Below are 21,712 nucleotides of genomic sequence, written 5' to 3'. Positions count from 1 at the left end.
AAAGTGAAGGCGGAGCCAGGGATCAGGGGAGAAAGTTAAGAAGATATGAATTTTTAGGCTGCCATATTAATGCATTTTCATAGTTGCTGTTTGGAGTTGTTGACTCTCTTGAGTGGCCCTCATAGTCTTTTTTGTTGTTTTATACTCCCATGCTTCTCTAATCAGCTGGAGGAAATTTCCATTGATCCAAACACACAACCTAACCTTGTAAAATGACTGTCATCTTTGGTTTTTCTTTTGTAGTTATCTATTTTTCTCTGATTGGAAGAGCCTTTCTGGGGAACCTAAGGTGGAAAGGGCTTTCATGGATGGCACCAACCGTAAAGACTTGGTAAAAACAAAATTGGGATGGCCTGCTGGGATAACCCTGGATATAGTATCAAAGCGTGTTTACTGGGTCGACTGCCGGTTTGACTACATTGAGACTGTAACTTATGATGGAGTTCAAAGGTAAGAAGTATTTTTTATAGCTTCATATGTTTGGGGGAAAGTATATAAAATTCATGGGGAGGGATACAGAGAGACCGGAAGAATTAAAATACTTTAAAATTAAGATACTGGGTGACTCAGTCAGTTAAGCATCCGACTTCAGCTTAGGTCATGATCTCATGGTTGGTGAGTTTGAGTCCCGCATGGGGTGAGCTTGAGTCCTGCTTCTCGTGAGCCCCACTTCTCTCCTTCCCTCTCTCTTTTTTTGCCCCTTGATCACTTGCACTCCCCCCTCTCAAAAAAAAATATGGCTTTGTTGGTTGACCTTACATCTTGAGTGACTTTTGTGTTGACATTTGTGTGTAGTGACATTTTTTTGGGCGGGGGAGGCTAACTTTTCTTGTATTCCATAATAATACTCATTCAATATTATTTAGAGCATTTGTTCTTTGATTTCTCCTCTCCAACCTTTACTCCACTTCCAGCTGGAACACGTTATTTTCTTTAACTTCTGAGAATCTGTTTATTTCTCTGGGTCCCTCACGGTTTATTTCCAAAGATCACTTTATGTTTTTGCTTACTAATTTCCCCCAGTGAATAAGTAAGTTTTATTATTTATTTAACATTATCTGGTGGGTTTTAATTGAATTTTACTCTGCCCTTATATATTTCAAATTTCAAAGAGAAATTCTGACTTGCTGTTTACCTGATGTACTTCAAAGATAGTTAAGAATGAACATAAAATATGGTATACTTTTTATTTCATCTTATTAGTTTGATTAGAGGTAACTATATTAGTTAAATTAACTATTTTAGTTTCTCTCCTTTTCATATTTTCAAAAATTGGTAAATCCACAGTCTTTAGATTTTGACTAACAAAAATTACTTCGTGGATTCAGCAAATAAACTGGCCAATTTAATTTTCCAAATGACTTGACTTTATTGTTTTCTTATTTATTTATTTATGAGAGAGAGAGAGAGAGGAGAGAGAGAGAGAGACAACGTGAGCAGGGGACGGTCAGAGAGAGAGGGAGACACAGAATGTGAAGCAGGCTCTGAGCTGGCTGTCAGCACAGAGCCCGATGCGGGGCTCAAACCCACGAACCGTGAGATCATGACCTGAGCTGAAGTCAGACGCTTAACCGACTGAGCCACCCAGGCGCCCCAGCTTTATTGTTTTCTTAATGGAAGGAATATTACATTTTTGGTTTCTTCTTATAGAGATAATTTTAAAGGTGGTATCACAGTTTGCAACTAGATGTCATATTCTTAAAACAATCTCTACTTGATTAAATGAAGTGATTGGATATTAAAACTATGACTTATCACAGAAACTAGTTCCCATAGTGAGAATATGAATTAATTTAATTTTAAAAATATCAGTCAACCCAGTAAATCATATAAAAACAATTGAGAAATTGCCTAAATTTTTTTTGTCTTTCATCAGTGTTTTGACATTATATCAGATGCTAAGGTTAAAAAACTCGGTGTAGTTTCAGGAATATTTGAATGCTGTGCTGGCTATGAAGAAACACCAAACAGCTATCTTTTTTTTTTTTTTAATTTTTAATGTTTTTATTTATTTCTAGGAGAGAGAGAGAGAGAGACAGTGTGAGCAGGGGAGGGTCAGAGAGAGAGGGAGTCACAGACTGAAACAGGCTCCAGGCTCTGAGCTGGCTGTCAGCACAGAGCCCGACACGGGGCTCGAACCCACGAACCACGAGATCATGACCTAAGCGAAAGTCGGATGCTCAACCGACTGAGCCACCCAGGCACCTCACACCAAACAGCTATCTTAAAGCTAACTAAGTATAGCTGAAATCATAAAGTCATTGCCTATTGCTTTGCCAGCAGGTGGCATTCAGGGTTCTGGAATTTCCTAACTGAAAAAGAAAAACCATTCTCTAATCTTAACATACCATGTCATTATTGAGTGCTTTAAGGTATGATAACTTGCCACCTTTGTTTTTGTTTTTTGCTTTTTTGTTTTGTTTTTTACATTTTGGTGTAAAGCCTTAGTATCTTCAGTTCTTAGAGTTCTTTTGTGCATTTTTGTTTTCAGGGCTCTTAAGGTTTTTCTATAAGGTCTTTCTCTTTTGGTACAAGGGAAAAAAATAAGTTCTTTCTCATGAACCATCCTCTACTTCACTTTCTTTATGTGGCATAAATGAATTACCTTTTATGTAGAAGAAGTTATGGTAGACATTATCCTTTGCTTGGCACCTTTTACTTCTCTTTTCTTCTATTACTTCTATTTTACTTCTAGTTAAGCAGCTTTGGCCACTCTGTCTTCACTACAAATGTAATGAGAGACAGTTTTATCAAGCAGAGACATGGCAGTAGTAATATTTTTTGGTTTCCCAGAGCGACATCAGGAATAGATTTATATGGTTGTTCTGGGTTGAATTGTTCTACTCACTATCCTGCTGTCTAATTGCTAAGAAATGGTTAATGATACAGTATGAACTACGTTGAGGGTATCTGCTACCACATTTCCATTCCCTTGTTGTACTCTTGCACCTATGGATTTCAAAATGATATTTCACATCTGTGCCCTTCTTTTTTTGTGGGGCAACCTTCAAAGAATGAGAAGCATGTGGGAAAACAGTAATTTTTTTAAAAAAAATCTAGAATAAACTAGGACTGGAATTTTATTTTCAAGGGTGTTTTTCAAGAGACAACATGAAATTCCTTCTTTCAAATGTAGGTGGAGATATTTCTACAACTTAATAGTATTTTTCTATATATTCTACATTCGTATCAAGAAATTACTTCGCTTTTTAGGTGTTTACTTGAACTAATTCCACTTTTAATCAAAAGTAAGGTAAAAAAAATTGTGTGATGTACATCTTTTGCAACAGGAAGATGGTAGTCCGAGGAGGCTCTCTTGTTCCTCATCCCTTTGGAATAAGCTTGTTTGAAAATCATGTATACTTTACTGACTGGACAAAGATGGCTGTAATAAAGGCAAACAAGTTCAGAGAGACCAGTCCACAACTGTACCACCAGACCTCTCTAAGGCCCTTTGGAGTGACTATTTACCATTCCCTCAGGCAGCCTTATGGTATGTATGCCCCAGAACAATGGAAACCCTGCTTGGTAGAGAGCTACCTTGCTTTGGTAGAAAGAGTTTTTCAAAGCTATGGAAGTTAATGATGGGCGATCTCATGAGATTTGGATAGCATTTTTAAATACATGGTGGATTATCTAGAGAATTAAACTCTCTGAAACTGGCTCTGTAGATTCAGGGACTTTCTGGAGAAATTGATGTATTTTAGAGTTAAAATGCCAAATCTGCAAGGAACTTAGAGATGTATTTAACAGATATTAATTGGCACCAGCAATGTGCCAGGTCCTGTTTAAATGCTGGGGAGAGACAGCAAACAAACTAAACCAAAATATGTGTTCACATTCTACTAGGAGAAATCTTGTATTCAGGCCTTTAATATTGAAGTTGAGGAAATTGAGGCCCAGAAGAAAAAATAATATGCTTAAGTGTTCATTTGAGGTGATGTCAGAGCCAATTTCTCTTCTCTCTTGTATATATATGACACCTGTTATTTGGTTTGTATTGGGTCTGTCATAGGCCAACTGTACTTGGTGTCTCATAGACTGGTCACTTATGAATGAAAGAAAAGAAATATTTTGATTCAGACACTATATATACTTCTGCTGTTTTATAGTAAGTCTTGTTTTAAATTGACATGACTGTTGTGACTGTATATGGCTCATTTCTGTGTTTGCTTGTGCATCAAAGAAAATAAATATGATAAACTGTGTTGACTGAAAGCTTACAACCAGTGAATAGTAATTCAGGGAAAGGTAGATTTTACTTTAAAACTCCCTTGTTAAGTAGTGGGTCTGACTTTACAGTGGAGAGTGACTATAAAGTAATTAGTTTTTTTTTTTTTTAACAAAAAATCAGCCATTAGAACTGATACATTCCGGTGAATATGCCTCAATGTATTCATCCTGGGAAAATATATACTTTAGTTGAAAAACATGCTACACAAGTTTATAGCTACTAAATTCCTATTTGTCTTTGACCAAAAAAATTAACTAATTTTATCATCCAAATTATTTCTCTTTGTAGTTTCCTTAAATCAATCCACCTGAGAAGGTAAAGAGACAATTTTAAAGAATAAGTCAAAGGCTAAGAAGACAATTTTCAAAGCAGACATGACATTTTTGGCCCTGACACCTTTGTGTATAGTGAGCTTTTTGAGTCACTGCTTTTAGAATGGGTTTTTGAAGTATCAACTGGTATGCCTGTATTGCAGGCATGGATGGTTTTGGAATTAGAACTGGTTTTGGAACTGGATTTAGAACTTCTAGTTTAGTTGCTGAATAATTTTGGGCAAGTGGCATTAGCTTCTAGGGCTTTGGTTTCCTCTTTCATACAATTGAAATAATAATACTTAGTTCTTAGAGTTATTGATTGTAAGCTGGCCTAATTTCAAAGCAAGAATCCAGTGAATAATAGTTCCTTATTATATCTCATAAATGGTAAAAATAAAACTAAAGTTTTTTTGGGGGAAGCAGTTATTTTCTAACCACTGAGGCTAGCACACAGAGTCTGACATAATTGTCTTGGGGAGAAGAATTCCCAAAGTTATCCCGCTGTGGGAACCCTGTGTGTTGCCATTGCCAGTTGAGAGTAGGTGGGAGAGTCAGAGCAGGTAAGCAACCAGTAGTGGTGTTTGAGTTTCAAACCCATTATTCTGTTTCACCAACAGGGCTCAAAGTGGTTTCATATATCTTGGACAATCATACATTTCTAATTGAGATTTAACCCTGTTTTTCCTCTAGTTAGGAATCCATGTGGAAATAACAATGGGGGCTGTGAACAGATCTGTGTCCTCAGCCATGTAACAGATAATGATGGTTTGGGTTACCGCTGTAAGTGCACATTCGGCTTCAGCCTGGATGTGGATAACCGCCACTGTGTTGGTAAGAAATCGTTTTGGGGCTGTCTTTTTGGCAGGCAGCATGGGGGGGGGAGGGGTTATATGCTGCTTTTGGACTGGGCCAGCTTCTTCCTGTCACACTTCTTCTTGATGAATAAACTTTTGGTAGCTGACAGAACATCTTCCTCAGTAGGCACTACTCCTTCATACACGGAATTGTGTTTGAAGATGTAAATTTATGTCCTGTGGGTCTTTCCTTTAATTGCACATCGAGGGTTTCCTTGGACTCCCTTTCCCTTTTGTCTCCTTCATGAAGTCTTTGTCTTTATTTTAAACTATTGTCTTAAAATTCCATACAGTTTAATTTTGAGTTATTTTCTCTATTGTGTATACCTTTTCCATTTTAGATGTTAGCCTTAATGTTATTGGGAGGTACTTCTCAACACTTCCATTGCCCTTTCCTAGACTGCTGCTTTAGCCCCTTGTGCCTGCATCCCACTTGACTTTATTTATTGTTGTATTCCACAGCAAACTAAGTGTTGTGGTAGCTCATTTACTCATCTAGTTTTTCATATTTCATATTTTCTTTATATCTGCCTCTGTGCTCTGGGATGCAATTCAGTTCTTTTCTTCTTCTTTGGTTGCCTATACATCTACTCATGGTTAGGCTATTGCCTCAGCCTCAGCTGATGAAATGCACACTCCAGCAATTTTTGTTTCTCTTTTCTTCACCTTGAAACCCTCCTTTTTAATGACTTTGACAAATTCTTGCTCCCCAGATGGTGCTGCTTTCTGCTTGGAATGTAATATCTCTAATTCTAACTGAGACAAAGTTGTTAACTTTATTATTTTGAGAGGGGAATAGGGGAGGGGCAGAGAGAGGAGGGAGACACAGGATCCAAAGTAGGCTCCGGGCTCTGAGCTGTTAGCACAGCACCCAACATGAGGCTTGAACCCACAGATTGCAAGATCACAACTTGAACCAAAGTTGGCCACTTAACCATCTGAGCCCCCAGTTAGCTCCAAATTTGTTAACTTTGTGGGTAATACTAGACTCAGGTAAAAATAACCCTCATTCAAAAAGCCATATATTTCTATTACATTGACACTACATTGTCTAATAATTTTGCACTTAAACTCATACAATTTTTATTTTTGTCTTGGGTATACCTCTTTCATTTCTTTTTAATTTCCTGACATACTATTACTGTCTCCTTCTTTGATTTTAAAATCACTCATTTTTTCCCATTTCCTCCATTTTTCCTCTCCCTCCCGTCTTTTCCTCCTTTGTTTATTTCTAAATAACTTACCTGGTTACTGTTCATTCTTCTTTCACTGGTCTTTTTTTGAAGACTTTTAAAAATGTTTTTATTTTTATTTTTGAGAGAGAGAGAGAGAGACAGTGTGAGCAGGGGAGGGTCAGAGAGAGAGGGAGACAAAAGAATCCGAAGACAGGCTCCAGGCTCTGAGCTAGCTGTCAGCACAGAGCCCATGCGGGGCTCTAACCCATGTACAGATCATGGCCTGAGCCGAAGCTGGATGCTCAACTGACTGAGCCACCCAGGAGTCCCCTTCACTGGTCTTAATACCGTAAAGACTGCAGTAGGATTCTTAGTATAGATCTCTTTTCAAAAGTTAATCCAAATCAAGGATTTTGATGGAATTCATATGCAGATCAGTTAATACTGCTTTAGAAATTCAGGATATGGACCATGTTTTATATAAATCTTAATGACAAATTTCTCAAGAAGAAGGAAGATTGTAATAGTTGTATTGCCTTCATAGCTGCTTATCTTTTTCTCTCCTTTCCCATTATTTACAACTGTTTTCCACATTTATTTTATGTTTATTTCAGTATTACATTTCTGAACTATAAAATGTGCATAATGGATATATAAGTAATTTCTCTTTAATTCAAGGTGGACAAGAATCAGGCTGTGGCTAATGGAGTTGTGTTCTTCCTACAGCTGTTAAGCAGTTCCTGATCTTTTCATCTGAGGTGGCTGTTCGTGGCATCCCATTCAACCTGTCTACCCAAGAAGATGTCATAGTTCCAGTGACAGGAAACCCTTCTTTCTTTGTTGGAGTTGATTTTGATGCCCAGGAGAACACTATCTTTTTTTCAGATACATCAAAAGACATGATTTTTAAACAAAATATCAATGGTACAGGTGAGAATACATTAAACATTTTTCTGCATGCGTTGTCTATTTTTGATTAATAATAATAATTTTCTCACTAGAACTTATTTGGTTTGCAAAATGCTTTTAAATAAGGAAAGTGATCCGTTACTTTTCTTATGACTTAAGTTAAAAACTTTTTAAGGGTGCATTTTTAATGGTGAAAAATATTAGCATAAAAGAAGCTGACATTTCATATAAAAGGAGAGTCATGTGGATGAAAGTCAGTAATAGGTTAATTGGCTAGTGGCTGTTCCTCACATTCAAGCAGCCAGAGGATCTCCCTGGATGCTGTGNCCGCCATAAAAAGCATGAATTATATGTGAGTATTGATTTACTATAGCTTTTCAATTGATTTGGATTCTGTTAATATCTTCATAATCATTACAAAAGAACAAATAATGGTCAGTTACATTTTACTGTTGGATACGTTATTGGATGATGATATAATCCTGTGTTTGGATTTTATAACTAGTCCCACTGGAGAATTCTATCAAATACCAAAACCAGATAAGGATACCATAAGAAAAGAAAGCTATAGACCATTACTATAGTTGATGCAAGAATTCTAACAAAATAAACAAAATATTGCAAACAGAATTCAAGAACACATTAAAAGGGTTGTATACTATGACCAAATGGGATGTATCCCTGGGATGCCAGGATGATTCAATATATGCAAATCAACAAATGTAATATATCACATCAATAAAATGAAAGACAAAATCACACAGTCATCACCATAGATCCAGAAAAACAATTGACAAAAGAAAACATACTTTCATGATAAAAACTCTTGAGTGGATATAAAAGAAACATACCTCATATAATGAAGTCCATGTACAACAAACACACAGTTAACATTATAGTAAATGGAGAGAAATTGAAGGCATTTCCCCTTAGATGAAGAACAAGGCAATGATGTCCTCTGTCACTACTCCGATTCAATATAGTACTGGAAGTCCTCGCCAGAGCTATTAGGTAAGACAAAGAAGCAAAAGCCATCCAAATTAGAAAGGAAGAACAAAAGAGGTAGCTATTTGCTGCTGATCCTATATATACAAAAAATCCCAAAGAATCAGTCAGAAACTGTTGGAATTAATCAATAATTTCAATAAAACGGCAGGACAGAAAATCAGTAATCAGACATCAGTTGCATTCCCTTACACCAATGATGAAGCATCCAAAAAAGACAGTAAGAAAACCATTCCATGTACAATAGCATCAAAAACAATAAGATACTTAGGGATAAATGTTTTTTTTTTTTTTTAAGTTTTTTTTAAATTTATTTCTAGGAGAGAGAGAGACAGCGTGAGCAGGGGAGGGTCAGAGAGAGAGGGAGTCACAGACTGAAACAGGCTCCAGGCTCTGAGCTGGCAGTCAGCACAGAGCCCGACGCGGGGCTCGAACCCACGAACCGCGAGATCATGACCTAAGCGAAAGTCGGACGCTTAACCGACTAAGCCACCCAGGCGCCGACTTAGGGATAAATGTAACCAGTGAAGTGGAAGATCTGTAAAATGAGAATTACAAAACTTAGATGACAGAAATTGAAGAAGACACAAACAGAAAAACATCCCATGTTCATGGACTGGAAGAATTGATATTCTTAAAATGGTCATACTGCCCAAAGTCATCTACAGATTCAGTGCAATTCTTATCAAATGACTGAAGGCATTCCTCATAGAAATAGAAGAAACAATCCTAAAATTTGTATTGAACCATGAAAGACCCTGAATAACCAAACCAATCCTGAGGAAACAGAACAAATCTGGAGGTATCATACTTCCAGATTTCAAACTATACTACAAAGCCATAGCAATAAAAATAGCATGATATGGACACAGAAATAGACACATCATGGAACATTAGGACAAAATAGCCCAGAACTGAACTGTGGCATATATAGTCAACTAATATTTGAGAGGGATTTTAAGAATACCCAATGGGAAAAGGATAGTCTTTTCAACAAATGGTGCTGGGAAAACTGGAGAAACACATGTAATACAATGAAATTGGACCCTTATTTCACACAAATCACACAATTAACCAAAATAGATCAAAGACTTAAAAACTGATTCCTGATAGCATAAAACTCCCAAAAGAAAATGTAGGGAAAAAGTTCTTCAATATTGATTTGGGCAATAAATTTTTGCACACGATGTCAAGCACAAACAAAAATGAACAAACAGAGCTAGAGAGTATAATGTTAAATGAAATAAGGCAGAAAGACAAGTACTATAGGATTTGCTCACATGTGGAATTTAAGAAACAATTGAACAAAGGAAAAAAGGAGGAGACAAAGTATAGCCTGTTAACTATAGAGAATAAATTGATAGTTACCAGAGAGGAGGTGGGGGGATGTATAAATAGGTGAAGCAGATTAAGATTACACTTAACTAGATGTACACTGAGTAATATACAAAATTGTGGAATGATTATATTGTACATTTGAAATAAATATAACACTGTTAACTATACTGGAATTAAAATCTTTCTCTCTTTCCTTTTTCTTTGGGTTCCTTTTCCTTTTTTATTTCAACTTTTTTTCCCCATGATGGACACTTTCTTCAAATTTGTGATTTTTGTGTAATATCAAGGGCAAGGTTTATAAAAGCTATCAGAAAGTCTATATGTATGGGCCTCATCAGCTGGATAACTTCAGGTGACTGAGGTAGCTTTTCTGTTGGGGAGCTTCCAAACATCAGTATTAGTAAATCTTTTTCTAGCAATAGTCATTTGCGCTTAGTAGATATCTCCATTCTTGTTGGTATGGGGATTAAGAGGTTGTAAAGGTAGCTTGCTATCTGTGTTACAGTAGAATACAGCGGACAGGGCGCCAAGGACCCTTCAGTACACAATTTGCCTGTATTCAGTTCTGTTCCACCCAGTAGATGCAGAGTAGATGCCATTGTGCTTTGTGATATCTTTGAGCCCACAGCACCTCAGCATCATTTCCTCCAGAGAACAAGATTGCTGGTCTGTTAGAAGAGATAGACGGAAGTGGCATAGATGCTCAGGATCTAGGAAGGACCTGGTGGTCTCACTGCTTCTGATACCAACTTTTAACTAAGCCCCTTAGTTCTTTACCCCTGTGTTTCGCAGATTCTGTTATCTCTGAACCCAAATATGCTGAAGCGTCTCCGTGTGTGTGGGTGTGGGTCTTCCCTCTGCTGGAGTTAGTTTGCAGCTTTCTCCTCTCCCTTTCTCTTCCAAACTGTCGAAATCTATCTGCTGTCGCTTTGCTGTCATTTTAATAGAGTTTGGAAGGAAGAGGAGAAAACATGTGTGGTCAATCTTCTACTTTCAACCAGAATGCGTCTTTTCTGAAGACTAGTGTTAGGTCCACTGAGCTTGGAGAACTCCAGTCAATCTGGGCTCTCACCAAAAAGCACTCTTGGGTTTTTGCCACATGTAGGCTCAGTCTCCTGCAGATCAGCTTCCTTTGGCTTTGTCAAACTGGAATTCTCATCATGCTTTTTGTCAGTTGCAAGTTTACATACTGAGCAAGTTACCTTCTAAAATATTGTATAGTCAGTGGTTAAACTTTGTATGCTTTGGTGAGAGAGGTTTTAAACTGCTGTTTTCTAGGGAAAGGAATAAGGGTCATTGAGTACATATGCAGGAATGAGTTGTCAGAAATCCAATGAAAGTCCAGATCAGTTGAATGAAGCTCTTAGGGGACTCATATGATCAAAAGTCTCCCATCCTAAAAGTGCAACCCACATTTCAGTCCATGGTCTCTACTTACTGCTCTCTCTCCTTCATTTCATGGTTGGACTTCTTGGAAGCTGGCCTACATGTTCCTGTTCTCACTTCCACATTTATATTCTCAGTTATTCCTCACTCCATCCCAATCTGCCAAAAATGTCACTCGAAACCCTTCTCATCTTGATCACCTCAAATCTTGTTTCCTTTTCTTAGCCATTCTTTCTGGTGTTCTTTAGAGGTCTTTCCTTCTTTACCTGTTTCTCTACAGGTGTGTTCTCTGTGTTCAACATGTGGCTCTCTTCTTCTATTCCATCTTCTGCTTAACTTTGTACCTTCAGTGTCTTGGATTACCATTTTTGTAGCCATTATAAATCAGTATGGAGAGGCTTGTGATAAAGGCTTTTACTGAATGATTTTCCTTTTAACCTGGCAAATGAGGGGGAAGGATCAGCGAAGGCTTTTTTTCAGGTGATGATATAAATATCTCTCCAAAAATCTCCTTCCAAGCTCTCTGAGATTCAGACCCATAATGCCAACTGCCTTTTGCATATCTCACGATATATCCCATGACTACCTCAAAACTAATAGATCTAAGTAGACATCTGTCCCTTCCCCTCTTATCCCCCCTTTCCCCCCCATTCCTTCCAGGATCTGGTGGTTACCTAAATTTCTCCCTTTTTCAGCCTCTATCGTTAATTGATTAATCTCCAAAGCACATGAAGTTCTCAATCTCTATTTCTCACTTCCAAGTCTTTCCTACATTACCTAATTCACCCCTTCCTTTGGGAAAATTTTCCACACACCTTCACCTTGCCATGTGCTTCATTTGGGGTTTGTGTGTCATACCATTCTGTGCACACCTCTGTCAATGTACCCATTACTCTTTGACTTTTTTTATCTCTTGAGTTAATTACCTCTTTTCCTTTCCCCACTTCATTATAAACCTTTTGAAGACAGTGTCCACAACTTCTTTCAAGATGCTTCACTTTTCTATGATTCAGTTTCCTCTTCGGCAAAATAAGGTTACTCACAATACCCCCTTGGTTGAACTGTTCTAACAACGGATGATTCCATGTAAAATATTTGGGCCTATTCCTGCTTTGGAGTAAGTGCCCGATATAAGCTATTATTACTAATACTATTAGCAGTTTTATGTTTCCTAAGTATCTAGTATAGTGTCTAGCACATGGAAGACTTTCTTTTTATAATTTGCTTAAGTAATGGAATGGAAAAGATTGTTTTTGAAAGACTGTTGATGAGAAAGTTGGGCAGTCACACCTCAGAGATCTGCCTGTGGTACCTGGTGGTGTCAGCTTATCAGAGCTCTCTGGGTGGTGTTTGTGAATATGTGAAGTCAGGTATCTTCTCTTCAGATGTTCTGCAATGAGAAATTTTTTTCTGGAAGGCTGAACAAGGGAGTAAATATAAGGCATACCAGTTCTGGTTCAATTTATCAGAATCATATCTGTTTTTTGAGATCCAAACTTTTGAGAATGATTAGATTCTAGATTGATCTCTGTTGTTGCTCAGTAGTATTTTTTTGTTTTAAGAATTCCACATGGGTTACTGAAATATGCTATGACTCTGACACAATTTAAATATGTAGTAGTTGGAAAATGTATGTCATGAAATATACTTAGCTTAAACCTTGTTCATATTTTAATTTACAGGAAGAGAAATTCTCACTGCCAACAGGGTGGAAAGTGTTGAAAGTTTGAGTTTTGATTGGATTTCAAAGAATCTTTATTGGACAGATGCTTCTTACAGGAGTATCAGTGTCATGAGGTTAGCTGATAAATCAAGACGTGCAATAATCCAGAATTTAAATAACCCACGATCAATTGTAGTTCATCCTATTGCTGGGTAAGTGTGTTCATGTTTCCTGAAGAGCTTGAAATTGTATGTCTTTTAAAGTTATTGAAAAGTGATGCCACAGTTAGTTAGCAAGTTTAGAAAATATAAGATTGATCTATATAAATTGAAATCACCTTGAATTTTATCCCTTTAGCATAAGTTTAAGTAATCACTTCATCTCCTTGGAAATACTTTGTTCTTAGTTTCAGCTTTCCCAGTCTTCACTCAAGTGTGTGTTTTTCCCCCACAATTGAAGAGGACCAACAATGTGATACAGATTCAGTAGAAAAGGATTGAATGTTCAGTGGAATTATCAGGAAAGGCTCAAATTCTTTCCCTGCTTTAATGTATTGATATAAAGATTGGCAAAACCTGCTTAATTATTCAGTAGTTTTCAGAATAAAAAGTCTTTCAGACCACAGACTAAGTTTCATGTTTAACCATTCCATGATTGGTGGTGTCAGACAAGAAAAGAGAGAATAGTTTATACTATTCCTTTTAGGTTCTTACCTTTCTTATTTAAATATGGTTAATAGTGAATAGGTTTGTTTGGAACAAGTCTGATTTTGGTAGTTGTATTTGAGTGGAGTTTAAAAAGAAAAACAAAATGAGTGGTAATTCACTTAAACCTGATTCACGGAGGGCACAGAGTAAGCACTTTACATAATCTTGTCTAATTCAAAAGCTGGTTTGTGCTCCAGGTAGATATAATACCTGATAAGCAGCAGTTAGTATTCAAATTCCAGGCCTATCTGACTACAAAGCCTTTGTGTCTAAGAAGTCTGAATGCTGCCTCTAGAGTGTTTATTTTGTATTTAAATTTTCTCCCTGTGAAATAATGTAAGAAAAATTTAAAAACTGGTGATATTATAAGAAATTTTATTGTCCTGTAGAGAGTTGATTTTTCTAACGAACTTACCTTAAACTAAATCTTAGACATTTGGTTTTGAAAAGTTGTTAAATTCCTTTCCCACTGACTCCTTCATTTGAAATAATAAGTCACATTCATGTTTCGGAAAGACTGATTTTAGTTTCTGAGGGTCACATGAAAGAGAAAAGTTTTTTTTCTTTGTTTCTTTTACTCCTAAATTTGTTTGGTCACTCCTCAGAATAAAAGTTTACCTTGGATAGTGATTAAGAGTTAGGTTGATTTGGGTGCATTCTTCCTCCGAGATGAAATGCTTTCCATGTGGAAGATGACTAAAGAGCTATCTAGTGTGACCTAGATGTTTAATTCAGAGAGGAAAGAGATTAAAATCTGTTTTCTTACTCATAGTATATTATGAGTATCTAAAGTTTAACCCAGGGGCGCCTGGCTGCCTAAGTCAGTGGAGTGTGTGACTCTTGATCTCGGGGTTGTAGATTCGAGCTCCATGTTGGGTTTAAGGATTACTTAAGAAATAAACTCTTGGGGCGCCTGGGTGGCTTAGTCGGTTGGGCGTCCGACTTTCGCTTGGGTCATGATCTCGCGGTTGTGGGTTCGAGCCCCGCGTCGGGCTCTGTGCTGACTGCCGGCTCAGAGCCTGGAGCCTGTTTCAGTCTGTGACTCCCTCTCTCTCTGACCCTCCCCTGCTCACGCTGTCTCTCTCTCTCTCCTAGAAATAAATAAACATAAAAAAAATAAAATAAAATAAACTCTTAAAAAATGTAACCTGAATTATGTCTTTTTAAAGAATCTACTTGGTTACAATAGTTTTAGGTCACAAGGCTACCACTTTGGTTCTCTACTCTGGCTCCCATTTTAATGCCATTGTATTTATGTATTTCAGTTGATAACTGAACTTTTAATTAAGAGATCAATCATACACTAAATCTGCCTATTAAGCAGATTTATTTTTTCTGCATAAGCCCAAGAACATATACAGAGAATGAAATTGTAACGTCTCTGGAAAATCTGAGTTTGTGCTAAATCTAAGTCTTGTAGTTTGTTCCCGTGTTAACATTTTTTATTTATTACCTCTTTTTCTAGTTACATATTCTTCACTGACTGGTTCCGTCCTGCTAAAATTGTGAGAGCATGGAGTGATGGATCTAACCTTTTGCCTATAGTAAACACTACTCTTGGATGGCCCAATGGGTTGGCCATTGATTGGGGGTAAGTAGGAATCATTCTGAATTATTAAGTTCCCACTTACTGTCAATCACGTGAAGCAGTATGATGGAGTGAGTAAAAATACCCGGGTATTTTTTATATCATATGCTGTGTTGGGAGAAGGATATGGAATGATACAAAGAGACAAAGAACACATAGTTGGCTAACCTCTGCTGGGATGAAAACTGTTGCATCATGAATATTCTGAGGATACTGATAGAGGGAGCCGGATGATAGGACCTTGTGGAAGGTCAACACAGAGGATGCAGACTAAAATCCCATCAGAAGTAGGACAGGGGATTTGATGAAGTTCAGGTCATGTGTAATTTTCATAGGGAGCAACTTAGGGATAGGAAGTCATTAGTGTCAATTAATCAACATATATGTATTTGCATATATATACTCTGGGAGAATTTTGAAGTATAAAATAAAGTTCTCAGGAAATTGAAGATCTGTCTAGGAATATAGGAAAAGGTAACGGGGTAGAAAAGTTTACAGAGGTGAATGCCAAAGTAGTCTATAGAAGAGACAAAAGGAAGAATTATAAAAAAAATTTAAGACAATTAATTAAAATTGCTTTATTAGAACATACTGTATCTTTTGAGGGGGGCGTAAGAGAAGCTATGAAAAAGAATGAAATGCCATTTGCAAAAACTATCACATATTTAATCAGTATAATCTAATTTTTAAAACTTTGTTTAATAAATGTTTCAACTGAACATACCATTCATGAAAGCCCTCAGTGTAAAGGGTGCATTACTAGTTTCTTGATAACAGATAACTGAGTATTTTATCATTTTAGTGCTTTACGGTTGTACTGGGTAGATGCCTTTTTTGATAAAATTGAGCACAGCACCTTTGATGGCTTAGACAGAAGAACCCTGGGCCATATACAGCAGATGACACATCCATTTGGACTTACTGTCTTTGAAGGTATGCTTTGAAGCAATAAAAGATGTGTGTTGTTTTCATACTTTGCAAATTGTTAACAGTAGACTCATCCTCATTTGGCAATCTCACAACCCCAGAAAAGTTGGTTATTTTAGAATACAAAAAATGAGAATGGTGCTATTATGTATAAACAAAACATTTGTTTTTGTTGACTGACAATTTTCACTTCATGTGTTTTTTGTTGTAGACGCTTTTAGACTCCCCAAGTCTAACTCCCCAAGTACTCTATGATATAAATAGCCCCCAAACAAAAGAACTACTGATTTCATCATTTTTAATAAGAAACAGCAGGAATTTTCATGGTGTCTTGTGGTGTTTTGTGGTTCTCTGTAAAAACCTTCTTAGAATCTATGTGGAAAATCTATTACACATATTTATCAACTGCATAATCTGAATGACTCTGAAACTTTTTAGACACATATTGGGTAACTGATATCATTGTTTATACAAATATTAGTATATGTCTTCTGAAAAATAGCAAAATGTTTTTTTCATTAACCTTTCTGATAATTTAATGCTACTAGTAAAGATTGCTGTGGGTGTGGAATTCTGGGAAATGCAGCAGCAATGATCACACCAATGTATCAGTTTTTCTTGTCCCAGCTCCCTTCTTGAGTGAAGCTGTAGTATTGAGTTGAGTGTAGCTTGGCATTGTGAAACAGGTGGTTTATTTAGTCTTGAACACAAAGTTTCTGTGAATGATTATATAGCTTGTACATTGTACAAAATTGCCAGGCCAAGAGGATGAAGTGAGACTCAAATCTATCCTGATTCTTTTGACAATCCATAATTAGTCCAGTTACAGTAGCGCCCATATGCCAGTTGTGTCCTATTCTGGATAATTAGCAAGGTACTTTAACAGGCTAGACACTGACTGTAAATCAAAGACTTTCTCCCACACATATAGTGTGCAATGAACAGCTAGTAAATATATTGCATGTTCCATCCTGCTTTCTGTTTATCTGTGGAGGAGTGTATGGTATTTAAAAATATTTTAAAAATGCTCTTGAGAGAGTAAGTTTTTTGATGAGATGAGTCAATGATACATACTCATCCCTTTCTTTTTATGCCTTCCCATTTACTCACTTCCTTTTCACTAATGATATTAGACAGCCATTTGGTGTCACATAGGAACATTGTAAGGATGTTAAATTTTTCCTGCTCTTTGAGGAAATGTTTTGGGATTGAATAAAAAGGCAGTTTCAATATCGTGTGGTTTCATCAATTTGAAAAAAATTTTAGTGCATACTCACAAAAGCAACACCGTGCTCCCCAAATAATAGTAATAATATTAAGTTTCTCCCAACACTACCCTTCATTGTGAATTTCTTATAGAAAATTCTTTTTTTTTTAAGTTTATTTTGAGGGAGAGGGGAGAGAGAATCCCAAGCAGGCACTGTCAGCACAGAGCCTGATGTGGGGCTTAAACCCACAAACTGGGAGATCATGCCATGAGCTGAAACCAAGAGTTGAATGATTAACTGACTGAACCACTCAGGTGCCCCTAGAAAATTCTTTGATTGCACAACACCATAGCAATTATCCTTGTTTTTAATGAAAGGCTAGATCTGCTTGGCTAGATCTGTGCATCACACAGGAGTGAAAGGCTTATTGAACTTTTCATCTATTTAAGTATAGTAAGATACCTTCATGAGTGGTAGTATTGAGATTTTCAGTCAGTCTAGATGAGGTTTAGTAAGTCCAGTGACTGATTAGTCATTGATTAGACCACAGATAAGGGATTTGGTTTAATGGTAAAATTTGTGGCATTTCTGGCATTTTTTGGTTAGCTGGGAATTTTAAAGTATTGTTAAAGAGAGGTGCCTGGGTGGCTCAGTCAGTTAAGCGTCTGACTTCGGCTCAGGTCATGATCTCACTGTCTGTGGGTTTGAGCCCCGCATCAGACCCTGTGCTGACAGCTAGCTCAGAGCCTGGAGCCTGCTTCAGATTCTGTATCTCCCTCTCTCTCCGACCCTCCCCTGCTCACACTGTCTCTCTCTCTCTCTCTCTGTCTCAGAAATAAAACATTAAAAAAATTTAAAAAAGGTATTGTTAAAGAGAAAAATCCACTGATTCTATTCAAAATGTGTGTGTTTACTTCTCTGCTTTAGTAGGTAGTGTAAAGGGAATGTGACTAAATTTAGAGTTTGGAGTCTTTTATTTATTTCTGAGAGAGTGAGAGAGAGGGGCAGTGTGAGCAGGGGAGGGTAGAGAGAGAAAGGGAGACACAGAATCAGAAGCAGGCTCCAAGCTCTGAGCTAGCTGTCAGCACAGAGCCCTATGCAGTGCTTGAACCCACAAGCCATGAGATCATGACCCGAGCCAAAGTCAGCCGCTTAGCTGACTGAGCTAACTGAGCCACCCAGGCAACCCTAGAGTTTAGAGTCTTAATGATGCCTCTATCTGACTATTTTTTTAAATTTATTTTTTGAAACAGAGAGAGCAAAAGAGAAAGAGAGAGAGAGCACAAGTAGGGGAGGGGCAGAGAGGGGGTGCAGAGGACCCAAAGCAAGCTCTGTGCTGACAGCAGAGAGCCTGATGTGGGACTTGAACTCATGAACCATGACTTCATGACCGGAGCCGATTCAGACGCTTAACCAACTGAGCCACCTGGGCTCCCCATTTGACTATTTTGAATTTCATGGAATATTACTATAGTTGGAGAGCTAGGCACACTTCCGTGGATAATTTTGTTGATCCCCAGAGATACAATGAAAGTTCCTTTCTGCACTAGATTGGTACTTTTCCTTCTCAACAGTTGAGTATATAAGAAAAATTAGTGTCCTCAACTAAGACATGGGATATATAGAAAGGTTGATCTGGAAGGGAATTTAGAGATTTAGTCTATTTCCTTAATTTTACCAAAAAAAGAACCCTCACACAGTTAAGTATTTGCCTATAAGCACTCAGAAGCTTAGTACTTTAGGTGGGATGAGAACTCAGTCATATGAGACACAGCTAATGCTCTATTGAATAATCCAAATTTTTATTTTTACCTACAGAAATCCAAACCTAATTGCTATTAAATACCATCACAGTACTCCGTACATTTCTGCCTGAGCCGGAACTCTGGTATCAAATATGTAGCCTTCTAAAGTGCCATTTCTAGAAAGTAATAAGTCACAGAAAATGATCACAGAAACGTATTACAGATATTTATGGGAGAATCTTCTCATATTTGCAAGAAGCGTTACAAGCCAAAGTGATGAAGCGTTATAAGCCAAAGTTAGCTGTGATAATACTAATCACTGGTGTTTCTTCTTAGACTATGTGTTTTTTACTGACTGGAGACTCGGTGCTATTGTTCGAGTGAGGAAAATGGATGGTGGAGACATGAGAATTATCCGAAGTGGTATCACTAATATAATGCATGTGAAATCATACAATGCCAACACTCAGACTGGTGAGATTGCCAACTTCTTTTACATGGTTGTGTTTATTTAAGATGGTGGCTCCTTTACTTTTTCGTACCTATGGTTTAATATAGCTCCTGATTGTTATATATTCCTGTTACCCAGATAGTTAAGTAAGTACGACTTAACAATCTGTTCATCTTTGTTAACCCTATAAAGGTGTTGTCAGGAAAAACACACTTTAGAATGTTTTCTGTGTTTAAACTGAATGTTCTATTTGGCATGTTGATTTCTAAGAGGCAGCTACTTTTTAGTGTTGGGCCTGAACGTTGTTCTTTACCATTCGTTTTCCTTCACCACCTAACCCTGTGATCATGGAACTGTACATAATTCACTGTCTTCCGCCTTGCTTTTGCAGGTTCTAACTACTGCAATCGACCCACACATCCAAACGGCGACTGTAGCCACTTCTGCTTCCCAGTGCCAAATTTCCAGCGGGTGTGTGGTTGTCCCTATGGAATGAGTTTGACTTCTAATCACTTGACATGCCAGGAAGACCAGTCCCATGAACCACCCCTGGAACAGTGTGGCGCCTTTTCCTTTCCATGTAGCAATGGCAGATGTGTTCCCAGTCACTACCGCTGTGATGGAGTAGATGACTGTCATGATAATAGTGATGAGCACCTATGTGGCAAATTTAGTAAGTAGTTTATACACGGGAGATACTCTGTGATGAATAGAACAGAGAGAGGTGGGCCTTTTTTTTTTTTTTCCCTTTAAAGGTGGTTTATCTATGGGGGGAAAATGGAAAAAAACTTTCAGAAGTTCAGATTTTTAATATGTACCCTCAAGGCTTTAGGAGTTAGATAATAAATATCATTCATAGATAATGTTACAGTTTATTTCTACCATTGATTTGGACTATCTACAGTAACATTTTGGACCAATGCAGTCATTACAATCTCTTCCAAAAGTCAGATCAAAATAAGTACCTTTAGTATCTGAAAGAATATATTTCATAAATCTCATGTGCTGTATTCCCTTTCCTCCACTTTGGAGTAAAATAAGGGTGAACTGATGGTCTTAATGTTTACATTCTTCTTTCAATGGTCATTTTGTATATAAAGTCTGAGGCATAATGAATGCTATTTCAGAAAACAAAGGCATCCCATTAAAATGAAAAAAAAAAAACAAAAAACAAAACCAAAAGGAATAAGTCAAATCTAAGACATTTCTTTCTCAAAGTGAGATCAATAATAATAATAACCTGTCTTTTTGGAGAGAAAGAAGAATGTCACAGTTGAAAATAAAAGGGCCGATTTGTACTTTATGAAATTTCTAAAATTTTCTTCCTATTTCTGTTTTTACCTGAATATTTTATCAGTTTGCATTTTTCACATGACACCTTTTCAAGGTGTCTGTAGACTAAGTGTGAAATTGAGATTAGAGGAAGTACAGCTTAGAAGTAAGGGATGGGCCTCAGATCATACCAACAAGAGATGAATCTTGGGGAGATTCCTAAATCTCTCAAAGCCTCAGTTTCCTCATCTGTAAAATGCAGATAATTATATGTACCACACAGTATACTTGTAAGGATTAAGAGAGAAAAAAATATAAAACACTTAGAAAAAATAAATGTCAGCTAGTGATGTTGATGATGATAAGGATGACTTGCACGTCTCTCCCTATTTTGTATATTGCTCCCATTGAAAAAGAGGAACTGGGCCTTTACAAGGTAAGAACTCCCTGTATAGAGCTATAAAAACAAATGTCTTTGTGACCAGTTTGTTTCTGTTGTAGACAATTCCTGTGCACCTTCAGCATTCATGTGTGGCCATGGAGAGTGTATCCCTGCACACTGGAAGTGTGACAAGCAGAATGACTGTCTGGATGGCAGTGATGAACAGAATTGTCCCTCCCAGGCACCCACTACCTGCCCTGCATCCTTATTCACCTGTGATAATAATATGTGTATCCCAAGGAGGTGGCTCTGCGACACAGATAATGACTGTGTCGATGGATCCGATGAGAAGAATTGTCGTAAGTTTTGAACTGATTTCTCTTGGTTGGTCAGCCTAATGAATCGATTTGAGTAACTAGTAGACCTTGCACATTTTCCTCTGAGGCTCACACAGTTTTTGTTGGATTGTAATCATTGTTCCATCTGTCAATCCCTGTATCCATAGGCTATAAGAGTAAAGACATGAGAAGCTTAGAGTCCTCTGATCACCGAGT

General features: G+C 37.3%; 1 protein-coding gene across 1 annotated transcript in view; it reads left to right on the top strand.

Annotated features, from left to right (window-relative positions):
• LRP2 (LDL receptor related protein 2) overlaps positions 1-21,712 on the top strand; it is a 195,441-nt gene that overhangs the window by 74,786 nt on the left and 98,943 nt on the right. The window contains exons 13-22 of the mRNA XM_077751078.1: positions 244-450; positions 3,291-3,493; positions 5,239-5,379; positions 7,304-7,507; positions 12,898-13,090; positions 15,051-15,176; positions 15,976-16,106; positions 19,390-19,527; positions 19,896-20,177; positions 21,278-21,517. Of these exons, the coding sequence (XP_077607204.1) occupies positions 244-450; positions 3,291-3,493; positions 5,239-5,379; positions 7,304-7,507; positions 12,898-13,090; positions 15,051-15,176; positions 15,976-16,106; positions 19,390-19,527; positions 19,896-20,177; positions 21,278-21,517 (1,865 nt within the window). The remainder of the gene's footprint in view (positions 1-243; positions 451-3,290; positions 3,494-5,238; positions 5,380-7,303; positions 7,508-12,897; positions 13,091-15,050; positions 15,177-15,975; positions 16,107-19,389; positions 19,528-19,895; positions 20,178-21,277; positions 21,518-21,712) is intronic.

The sequence above is a fragment of the Crocuta crocuta genome, unplaced genomic scaffold (genome assembly GCF_008692635.1).
Source record: "Crocuta crocuta isolate KB4526 unplaced genomic scaffold, BGI_CrCroc_1.0 scaffold219, whole genome shotgun sequence".
Classification (NCBI taxonomy): domain Eukaryota; kingdom Metazoa; phylum Chordata; class Mammalia; order Carnivora; family Hyaenidae; genus Crocuta; species Crocuta crocuta.
Note: the sequence above shows the minus strand (reverse complement) of the source record. Positions and strands in the feature narration are given on the sequence as shown.